The sequence below is a fragment of the Pongo abelii genome, chromosome 3 (assembly GCF_028885655.2).
Source record: "Pongo abelii isolate AG06213 chromosome 3, NHGRI_mPonAbe1-v2.0_pri, whole genome shotgun sequence".
Classification (NCBI taxonomy): Eukaryota; Metazoa; Chordata; class Mammalia; order Primates; family Hominidae; genus Pongo; species Pongo abelii.
Window position 1 is genome coordinate 39,280,731 of NC_071988.2, and position 12,281 is coordinate 39,293,011.

Sequence of the window (12,281 nt, forward strand, 5' to 3'; positions counted from 1 at the left end):
GAATACTACTTCTGAAAGGATATAAGAAAACCTAATGGGGATGGTTATTTCTGAGAATTAAGAAATATATTCGAGGCTGAAGACAGACACTTCTTTAGTACTATTATTGTTTAATCTGTTTAAATATTAATTTAATAATCCAAGTAATACTAATAGGATAACATTTAAATTAAAAGCCTCATTTGGACTTTTATCCATGGAAAATAATTCAACTATATATAAATGTTAGATTCACAAAGATGATTAGGAAAGGAAAGAAACGCTGAAAAGACCTAGATCTACGACAATAAGGAAATATGTATCAAGAAACATTTATAGTCATTCTTATATATTTAAAAAGAATGTCAAAATATGTAAATACAAATATGACAATAAAAATTTTACATAAAATAGCTGGGTGCGGTGGCTCACGCCTGTAATCCCAGCACTTTGGGAGGCCGAGGCGGGCAGATCACGAGGTCAGGAGATCAAGACCACCCGGGCTAACACAGTGAAACCCTGTCTCTACTAAAAATACAAAAAATTAGCCGAGTGTGGTGGTGGGTGCCTGTAGTCCCAGCTACTCAGGAGGCTCAGGCAGCAGAACGGCATGAACCCGGGAGGCAGAGCTTGCAATGAGCGGAGATTGCACCACTGCACTCCAGCCTCAGAGACAGAGTGAGACTCCGTCTCAAAAAAAAAAAAAAAAAAAATTTTCATAAAGTATGTGGAAAAATAGTTATAAATATGAGCAAATGAACAATGAAATTAGTTGCTATAAGGTAGTGAGATTGCAAACTTTTTTTTCCAAATTATTGACTTTTTTAGGAAAAAAAAAACCAGAACAAATTCCTCAGTAAAGCTTTTTTTAACTATTACTATATAGCAACTATCACAATCTTTCATTACTGAAAGTATTTAAATCTTTGCCAAAAACAATAGCCAAAACAACCAAACTACTTTCTAAATAAATCTCTGTAATCTTAAAAATAAAAATAAAAAAAAAGGAAGAAACATTAGAGGACTTCAGAAGAATGACCCAAAAGAAACAAAGAAAAAAATACATAAAGAGAGACACAGAGACCCAAGGATAAAGATGTAGACAAAAAATGAAAGAGATCAGCATATCTGGGAGACAATGAAATAAACATAAATACAAATGCAGATAAGGGGATGGGAGTTGCAGACAACTTTTCTTATAGTAATATCCACCCTTTAAAAACGTCATGAAACTTATACTGCATTTCTCTAACCCTGGTCACATTTGGACACAAGTTCTTTTATATTTATAAGCTAAATAAACTTTTATGTAAGAGGTTCTAATAAATTAGTACAATGGATTAAGAATTACAAAATATAGAATAAACATAGAAAGAAATACATACATTGGCAATGCATGCCTCAATAGTCTGGACTGTTCTTTTCAATAGCACTTTTGCAAGGTCAAAGGACTGTTTATTTAAGTTCTGAAAAATAATAAAAACATGGAAAGTTACAAATAAATGTTAATTTATGAGATAGTAACATTAGAATACTGTAGTCTTCAAATCTGTAATAAAATATGAATTTTGCTTCACTAAAATATGAAGCAAAAATAAAAATAACTGAGTTCTCTTCAAGGTTTTGCCAAATATCCTCTAGTCAAGTGGTCTTAAATGCAGACATTGCAAATCGAACTCATTTATTAATCAAAAACTAAAATGGGTTAGTTAGCAAAAGCACAACACTATATTAAGTTTTATTAAACTCAAAACAGACCTAATGCTTTTTGGTTTTATCTGTTAACCAATGTAAACTGACAACTACACCCATGTATCAAACACATACACTCCCCAATTTAACACAACATGCTCAGTTATTTCATTGTTTAATCAATGCGTGCTCTGGAGAAGAGTAGACCTGGTAAGTGTTTCAAATAAAAAGCGTTTTTGATCAATTCTATTTTTGAAATGCTTAATACTATGCTCCGGCTTCAAGAGTCCCAATGTACTCAAATAAATTAAAGGATCTGAGAAGGACCTTAGAAAATATATATTTAATTTTTTTTAAATTCCTGAAAAGGGAATTCTTGTTTTGAATAATACCTATTAACATCGCTGTATCTTGAAGTTTTGGATCAAACAGATTCATTCACCATCATCTCACACCTCTTCCAAAACGAGGCTAGGAAACCCTACACTCTAGGCCAGGGGTCAGCAAACTTTTTCTATGAAGGGCCACATGGTAAATATTTTAGGTTTTGTGGGTCATACAAATCACTGCTACAACTACACAACTCTGCTGTTGTAGCATGAAAGCAGATATAAACAAAACGAAAATGAATGAACATGGCTGTGTTCCAATAAAATCTTACTTACATAAATAAGCAATGGTCCAAATCTGATCAACAAGCCATAGCTTCTTGACCCCTGCTCTATACTTTCATTTCATTGGCAAAGGATAAGATTTGCTTAAAATGAAGTTAACATTTCTATTTCTTAAGTCTATTTCCTACTACTAATAAAAATGCTCTCAAGGCCGGATGTGGTTGCTCATGCCTGTAATCTCAGCACTTTGGGAGGCTAAGGTGGGCAGATCGCTTGAGCCCAGGAGTTTGAGATAAGCCTGGGCAACATGGCGAAACCCCGTTTCTACAAAGAAAACTTAAAAAAAAAAAAACCAGCCAGGTATGGTGGCACATGCCTGTATTGCCAGCTACTTGGGAGGCTGACGTAGGAGGATCACTTGAGCCCAGGAGACAGAGGCTGCAATGAGCCAAGATAGTGCTGCTGCACTCCAGCCTAGGTGACAGAGTGAGACCCTGTCCCAAAAAAATACCACCAACCTACTTACCTAGTATATAAAAACCAAATATACTGTCTTAATCTGCCAAAATATACTCTCCTTTGCCATAGTCTCAGAATTTTTATAAACTACAGAATTTTATAAACTACATTCGAATAAAATGTAAATATTTAGACTCGAGAAGAATTTAAAATTAATTATATCTTTCTGTGAATGAGTATAATTGGACAGATTTTTCCTCTAATGTCTGATAACAGGATACTGAACCACTAGAAGAAAAGAGCAGGAGAGCAAATATCAACATTGGGGTAGGCCTGAGTAGAGCCCAGTGGTGGAGCTTGAGGGCAGCCAAGTCCTTCAGATTCTTAGGAGGATCTGGTGGAGATAAATAGAAAAAGGAAACGGGGAAGAATGATACACCTCTGAATCATCCTTTTCTTCTTAACATTAACCATATAGCTTCTGCCCAAATCTTTTTCTGAGAGTACCTAAGAAAAAGGTACGATACGGATTCTGAAAAGAAATCCAAACTCCTATGTTTCACATCTGTGTTAAAAAGGAGGAAATACATTTCTTTTCCAAACAAAATTAACCAAAAAGACAACATCCCTAACCCCTTATAATTCTCAGATTATTTGTGTGAATACAAAACATTTTCAGTTTCCAGAAAACAGCACTTAAATGAACGAAACTCTTACATGATATGTTAATCAATATATTTTGTAAAAATAATAGCCACAAGACTAATGCATGTTATTTTGAGGTGGAGATTGGTCATGGGAACAATTACATGGGATTGCAAATGGCCATAAAACAATTGTTCATTCTTACGTGTAGCGTGACTGTTAAACATTAACCTTGAATAGCTTCATACTTTACAGACCTTATGTGCAGGAATGAGGTTAATAAGAATGGAGTCCAATAATTCTTGAGTAACTCCATCACCTTCCATGATGATAGAACTCATCAAATCTAGCATGTGCATTTGTACCTTCTTATTGTGGCTATTGCTATAAAAAAAAAAAAAAGAATAAGTAGGAGGAGGAGGAAAAGAAGAAGAGAATTCAAGCTTCCAATAGGAAATTAAACTTCCTAGTTTAAAAAAACAATCTCACATGTAAAGGATTTTCACTTGAGGGACAGTGCCAATAATGGCAGAGAAATTTTGGCTGCTCTATTTTCTTTCTCCTTTTGTTGACTATTACAACAGTTGTAAGGTACTGTTGTATTTTATAAAAACAAAGACAAACCTAATTTCTAATAAACTACATTTTCTTCAATTCACTTTTTTTTAAAAAAAAAAGAAAAGAAAAAGGCCGGGCACAGCGGCTCGGACCTGTAATCCCAGCACTTTGGGAGGCTGAGGCGGGTGGATCACCTGACATCAGGAGTTCGAGACCAGCCTGGCCAACATGGTGAAACCCCGTCTTTACAAAAATACAAAAATTAGTGAGGCGTGGTGGCCGGCACCTGAAATCCCAGTTTCTGGGGAGGCTAAGGCGGAAGAATCACTTGAAACTGGGAGGCGGAGTTTGCAGTGAGCAGAGATCATGCCACTGCACTCCAGCCTGGGCGACACAGTGAGACTCTGTATCAAAAAAAAAAAAAAAAGAAAAGAAAAGAAAAGGAAACGGAAAAAAGACCTTTTAAAATAAATTAAGTCTTTACACAACTAGGATTCCAAGAGTAAATTAAATTCTGCGTAATAAAAATGTTAATTTTAGCCCGGGCAACATGGCGAAACCCTGTCTCTACAAAAAAATTAAAAATTAGCCAGCTGAGTAGCCCCAGCTACTCAGAAGGCTGATATGGGAGGATCACTGGAGCCCAGGAGGTCGAAGCATCAGCAAGCCATGATCGTGCCACTGCACTCCAGCCTGGGTGACAGACCAAGACCCTGTCTCAAAACACACACACACACACACACACACACACACACACACACACACGTCCACGTCAAGGAAAGGACACTTCTGCTTACATGCCCCAGATTTTTAAAGGTGATAAAATTTTAAGGAAACAAACAAAAAAGTATATGATAATAAAGGCAGACATTTTTTCCAACTCCCATGCCTTAAGTCTTAATAAATTCCTCAAACTAAGATAAAAACCTATTTAAACACCCCCAAATGCATAAGCCAACATAAGCAATTATTGCTGTATCCTTGCCACTAGAAGTTTTAACTCACCAATACTGAAAATCAAAAGTTTCATCTAAAATGCTTTCAATAACTAGAAGGCTTTTCTGAAAATGTCATCCTAGTACCTCTTAAAGAATTTCAAACAGACAAATGAAAAATCAATAAAGCATAAAATATAAGGCCAAGAATCAATTTCAAGTGCTTCCACAGTGAGGCCTGCCCTTTCTTGCTACTTTTGAACCTCGTCAGCATACGAAGAGGCCTGGGCTGGCCTCCTGAATGGATGAGACATGTGACCCAGTTCTATCACTTCAGCCCACCTCAGCCAACGGCCAGATATTGACCAGATATCCTGCCAACTGACTACAAACACAGGTGCAAATCCAACCCAAATAAAATCAACTGCCAAGCAGAATCACAAGCTAAATAAAATGGTGGCTGTCTTAAACTATCAAGTTTTAGGTTACTTTGTAATGCAGCAAAAGCTAACAAACACAAAGGTTTATATGTTCTATCATTTACTTTAAGGGCTTACTGCTAGTCAAATGCCACAGAAGTTTCTTCTCATGCTATCTTTCTACAAGCTTCTCTCCTATGCCAAGCTGGAGTGATCCTTTCCTGTTTGTTTCAGGATAATGTCTAATCCTACCATTCCATCTAAGGAAAAAGAAAATATGATATAGCATTCATTAAAATCTCCAGAAAACTCTGGAAATGTGCTGTTCAATATGCAAGCCATTTGCCACATATGGCTGGTGAACATGTGAAACATGAGGAGGGCCACATGTTGGAATGAAAATACTTTTGGATACAGTGGAATAAATAAAATATATTATCAATATGAATTTCACTTGTTTTTACTTTTCTATTAATATGACTACTAGAAAACTTATGAGAGATATGTTTGCATATAATGTAATTAATGCTCTAGAACACATGTCACAGCAGTGCTTGATTTACTATACAAAAAGCAAACCAGGCTGGGTGTGGTAGCTCACACCTGTAAACTCAGCACTTTGGGAGGCTGAGGTGGGTGGATCACTTGAGGTCAAAAGTTTTAGACCAGCCTGGCCAACATGGCAAAACTCTATCTCTACTAAAAATACAAAAATTAGCCGGGCGCGGTGGCACACACCTGTAGTCCGAGCTACTCAGGAGGCTGAGACAGGAGGATTGCTTGAACCCGGGAGGTAGAAGCTGCAGTGAGCCAAGATGGCACCACTGCACTCCAGCATGGGTGACAGAGCAAGACACTGTCTCAAAAAAACAAAACAAAACAACCCACATAGAATAAAACAATAACAACAAAACCCCCACACAAAAAAACCAAACCAAACCAAAACAAAAAAACCCACAAACCAAAAAACATGGGCTAAAATGAGAATTTGAGCCTCCTGTCCAGCAACTGGTCCTTGGGCAAGCCACTACACTTCCTGACTCTGGATTAGTTTCCCTATTTCTATAAAGAGAAGGCCAATTTAGGCAATGTTTAAGATTTTTTTTCTAGGTCTAGAATAAGAAGTTGTCAAAGTTAGTGAGCTTAAAGACTGAGTTATTATGTCTCCCAGCATTAATGGTACATACAATATGCATAATTTCTACCTCATAATTTAATACTTCATCGTATTAATGTAAGGTTTCAGACGATTTGCTTTACAACCATATGTGGTTGCCTCTATTAGATAGCAAGTCCCTTCAAAACAAGAGCACCACTTTATACTTCTCTACTGGTCCACGGCCTCCAGGACAGCCTGGGGGACTGAAGAGCCAACCAGTAAATTGATACCATAATTTAAAATTGGTAGTATAAGGTCAAAGGCAGTGTTCGGACAACAGAATTTTTACTTTCTCCTTTATGTTAAGTTTTCTAAGGAAAACAATTCCTTATAACTCTGAAATATCTTAGTGTACATGTAGAGTATACAACATCTGAATACATAATCAAGAAAAAGAGACAAACAAATGCTTAAAAAATAACTTACTTGATCACTGAGAAGAGAGTTCTAAAAAGCTGAATAAAAATTTCATTGCAATCTTCCAATTCAAAGCAGATGTTATATGATTTAACCCAAGCTAAATTCTTAAATAAATAAAAATAATTATTGAATTATACATATATATACAGAATAGTTATATAATAAAAAATTCAGTAAAAATTAATTTTTAGAGTTAGAAACATATTAAAGTCTATAAAGACTCTATATATAAAATTTTAAGTGTTAAATTAATCACATATTCTGACCTTGAAAAAGATATATACCTGATGGCATCAATTTTCTCAAACTGAAAAATACTCAATATTTTTAAGTTGGTAGATATATTTACATACAAAATTTAAGAAGCAGTAAAAATCTGTTTTTAGAATAGAAAATAATAAAAATAGAAAGATAGAGGCCGGGCCCGGTGGCTCACGCCTGTAATCCCAGCACTTTGGGAGGCCAAGGCAGGCAGATCACCTGAGGTCAGGAGTTTGAAACCAGCCTCAACACGGAGAAACCCCGTCTCTACTAAAAATACAAAATTAGCCAGGCGTGGTGGTGCATGCCTATAATCCCAGCTACTCGGGAAGCTGAGGCAGAAGAATTGCTTGAACCTGGGAGGCGGAGGCTGCAGTGAGCCGAGATCGCGCCATTGCACTCCAGTCTTGGCAACAAGAGTGAAACTCCGTCTCAAAAAAAAAGAAAAGAAAGATACAAATAAAAGGTATAGTTTCAAATAATCTACAGTTTTTCCATCAGAATATACTTTACCTCTTCAGGATAGGAAGAAAAATAAAATAATATTTTCCTTATGAAATGTAAGAGACATTTTATTATAGGCTTTGAATAAAACAAAGACTCATTTTACATTACAAAGTTAACATGAAGAATTTGCTAGCAAGTGAAATAATGTTAATAGTTATTAAATAAAGTTTTTTTTTTTTACCTCTAATAAATAAAAGTATCTATTAAACTGTGGACTCTTTGTATCCTCCAAACCTTTTAATTGTCTGGTAATAAACAAAAATATGTCCTGTTAAAAAAAAAAAAACACATTAATTTGGACACAAATACTTTTCTTTCACAACACACTAATAGTATGTAACTTTATTATTTGTGTACAAACTACAATAGAAGAAAATTCTCCTTTAGATGAATGTGTTGGGATTGGCCTAGTCCATTATTCAGAATGGATTCAAAAAATCCAATCAAATAAAATTATACTCTCTAGAAGCAAAAATAAACTACAAATCTTTAGGCTTTCTCTTTCAGAGAGGACCACAGGCTCTATATCTCATTATAATTTCTTCTACTATTGTGCTTTTACTTTACTATCTCCCCCTTGCATCGGGGCAAAAACTATCTTCATTTTAAGGAGTTGGATATGAGTATTTCCATTACTATTTCCTACAAGTAAATAGTAATTTTTAGCCAATGTTTTGAAGTTGATGTATGATTACGAAGTTGTGTGTGAAAAAAGGCAACAGACTAATCCAATGGTTCTATGCTTCATGATGATAGTCTTTCATTTCTTAATAAGCTTTGTTTAGAAGTTTTAACTCACAGTAGTATCAATATAATACAAAATGATTTTAGGACTATTTTTAAAGAAAGCAGTCTACAGGATTAAAATTTGCCAAGAATGAAATTATTCAAAATACAAAATCTCCCCAAGAGATCAATGTTAAGAGTTCCACAAACATTTGAACAAAGGCAGAACAACCAAGATGAGCATATAGTTTTGCATGCTGAATAACTTATAGGGGAAAAGAGTCATATGAATATGTAAATTCTGGTATGCTATTATTTTAAAAAGTATCATTAATCTGTTATTTATCCCTGGAACATAGCTATCTGGGCTTTTGTGATGAATTAGCCAGAAAATTGGATTTGAGCACACAGGGACTAGTTTTCAACTACACCTTTCTATGCTTCAAATCAACCAACCAACCAACCAACCCAGTCATTTGTGGACATACTAACTGAATGAATAATTTTGCAACTTACGATATATTCTTAAGATGAAGAGACTAATATGAAACCTATGTTCATAAAGGTAAAATATAAAAGTATACCTTCTGAACAGTGATGAATGAAAAATACAATAAAATGAAAAAGGCTGTAGTTACCTTAAGTTTATCATGGGAAGTATATGGAGCTTCTGGGGCATAGATACGAAAGATATCAGCCAAACAACATGCTACAAGGAGACGCACATCTTTATTGGGGTTCCTGAGGAAGAATTCAGATGCAAGATGCAAGGCTAGTGGGAGATACTGCTGCTTTTCATCTTCTGAGTCCTGATCCATATCCATAAAGGTTTTCACTACCATCTGTAAAAATGTACAAAAACACAAAATAATTAACTCCTGGAATTTAGAAATCAGTGGAGGATGTGATTTAAAAAAAAAAAAAAAAGTCATCTCCATTAGCAATCGGTGGCCACCAGACAGTTCACAGTCAACTTTTTATAAATCTTCATTTAAGAATTTCAGAAAAGATCACAAGCACGAAACGGCTAATCTAAAAAACTCATAAACAAGTATCAACTTCTCAGGCACATTATCTGCACTAGCACCTCATTTATGAAGAACTAAAGCCTCTTATTATTCATTTTAAATCTAGCCCAGATAGTTCCTGGCCCCATATGGACAATAAAATTCATTTGATATTTGGCAACATCATTGACTATGCTTCTTTTATATTTTATTATTAAAGGCGCCTTCTTTAGGCTCCTTAAAATTGCTATTTCATTTCATGCTTTAATGAGTTTTACACTTCACAATAAAAAGTCATTTTCCAGGCTGGACAACATGGCAAGACCCTGTCTCTACAAAAAATACAAAAACTAGCTGGGTATGGTAGCATGTGTCTGTAGTCCCAGCTGCATAGGAGGGTGAGATAGGAGGGTCCCTTGAGCCCAGGAGGCGGAGGCTGCAGTGCGCCAAGATCACACCACTGCAATCCAGACTAGGCAACAGAGTGAGACACTGTCTTTAAAAAAAAAAAAAAAAAAAAAAAAAAAGGCATTTTAAAATTATATTAATGCAGTTGTATTTCTAATGAAAACATTTAAGTATAATTAACCTGCTGTTATTTATGGTTATAAAATTAACCAATGCACACTTTGGAATCATTATAAAATGCAAAGAATCATGAAAAAAAAAATAAAAGAAAAATCCATAATTTATCAAATCCAGAAACTACTATTCACATTTTTGTGTATTTTATGCTGGCCTGTTTTCTCTGTAATTATGCAAATAACTATAATTCTTTATGTATCAAATCACAATAATTTCCTCAGATCTTAAAAATTATTCTCTAATTATAAATCACAGTTTACTTAATCTGTGTGATGGTTAATACTGAGTGTCAACCTGATTGGACTGAAAGATACAAAGTACTAATCCTGGGTGTGCCTGTGCCTGTTGCCAAGAGATTACATTTGAGTCAGTGGGCTGGGGAAGGCAGGCCCACCGTCAAGCTGGTGGGCACAATCTAATCAGCTTCCAGCGAATATAAAGTAGGCAGAAAAACGTGAAAAGGGAAGGTGGGACTAGCCTCCCAGTCTACATCTTTCTCCCGTGCTGGATGCTTCCTGCCCTCAAACATCAGACTCCAAGTTCTTCAGTTTTGGGACTCGGACTGGCTCTCCTTGCTCCTCAGCTTGCAGACAGCCTATTGTGGGGCCTTGTGAGTTAATACTTAATAAACTTATATATATATCTCCCATTAATATCCTATATACATATATCTCCTATACATATCCTATTAGGGGCGTGTGTGTGTGTGTGTGTGTGTGTGTATTCCTGTTAGTTCTGTCCCTCTAAGAGAACCCTAATACAATCTGTCGCCACTGTCAAATATTCAAGCTATATTTTTATTCTACCAAGATTTTTTATCATGAGTGTAAAACTTTATTATTATTACTATTTTTTGAGAAAAGGACTTGCTTTGTTGCCTAGGCTGGAGTGCAGTGACTCGATCTCAGCTCACTGCAACCTATGCCTCCCAGACTCAAGTGGTCCTCCAACCTCGGCCTCCCAAGTAGGTGGATCTACAAGCATGTGTCACTATACCTGGCTAATTAAAAAGCAAAATTTGGGGGGCCGGGCGAGGTGGCTCATGCCTGTAATCCCAGCACTTTGGGAGGCCGAGGAGGGCAGATCATGAGGTCAGAAGATTGAGACCATCCTGGCCAACACAGTGAAACCCCGTCTCTACTAAAAATACGAAAAATTAGCTGGGCGTGGTAGCACGCACCTGTAATCCCAGCTACTCAGGAGGCTGAAGCAGGAGAATCTCTTGAACCTGGGAGGCAGAAGTTGCAGTGAGCCGAGACTGTGCCACTGCACTCCAGCCTGGGCGACAGAGTGAGACTCCATCTCAAAAAAAAAAAAATTTTTTTTTTTTTTTGAAGAGACAGGGTTTTGCCATGTTGCCCAGGCTGGTCTCGAACTCCTGGGCTCAAGCGATATGCCTGCCTCAGCCTCCCAAAGTGTTGGGATTACAGGTATGAGCCACCATGCCTGGGCTATTGCGTATTTTTTTGACACCTATTGAGATAATCATATTTTTTCCCTAATTCTGTTAATATAGTAAATCCCAATGGCTGATTTTCTAGTTTTAATCCAAGTTTGCATTCTAATTTTACTAATTTTAGTCCAAGTTTGCATTGCTGAAATAAAGACAACTTGGTCATAACATTTTTAGGTATTATATTTTATTTGCTATTACATTATTTCTATTTCTTTGTAATTATATGAAAGAAACTGGCTTATAACTTCTTAAGACAACCGTATCAGGTTTCAGTACTAAATTACACTGGCTTGAAACAAAATAAGCAGTGATCCCCCTTTTTTTCTAACACAGTATATCAAAAGTGATAGTAAGACTGGTTTTATTTCTTCCCTAAATATTTAGGGAAGTATAACTGATAAAAGAAGGAATCATAATGGAAATGAGAAAATATTTTGAACTGAATTATAATGTAAATATGAACTACCAAAACTCATAGGATGCACTTACCACTGTACTTAAAAGAAATTTATCTTCTTAAATGTGTATTTTACAAAAGAAAGAATGAAAAATCAATCATCTATATTTCCATCTTGAGAAATTAGATAAATCCAAAGAAACTAGAATCAGGGTTTGTGAAGCAAAAGATAGAGAAGGGCTGGGCGTGGTGGCTCACACCTGTAATCCCAGCACTTTGGGAGGCCAAAGGAGGATCGCTTGAGCCCAGCAGTTCAAGACAAGGGTCTGGCTCTGTCACCTAGGCTGGAGTACCGTGGCGCAATCTCAGCTCACTGCAACCTCCACCTCCCAGGCTCAAGAGTTCCTTCCACCTCAGCCCCCTGAGCAGCTGATACTACAGCACATGCCACCACATCTGGCT

General features: G+C 36.2%; 1 protein-coding gene across 2 annotated transcripts in view; it reads right to left on the reverse strand.

The window, feature by feature from the left end:
* The window catches only part of PDS5A (PDS5 cohesin associated factor A), a 159,414-nt gene that overhangs the window by 101,714 nt on the left and 45,419 nt on the right, over window positions 1-12,281 (reverse strand). For both annotated transcript variants that reach the window (XM_002814687.5, XM_054553455.2), the window contains exons 2-6: window positions 9,013-9,216; window positions 7,830-7,916; window positions 6,887-6,984; window positions 3,647-3,773; window positions 1,365-1,445 (exon numbers count right to left, since the gene is read on the reverse strand). In XM_002814687.5, the coding sequence (XP_002814733.3) occupies window positions 1,365-1,445; window positions 3,647-3,773; window positions 6,887-6,984; window positions 7,830-7,916; window positions 9,013-9,216 (597 nt within the window). The remainder of the gene's footprint in view (window positions 1-1,364; window positions 1,446-3,646; window positions 3,774-6,886; window positions 6,985-7,829; window positions 7,917-9,012; window positions 9,217-12,281) is intronic.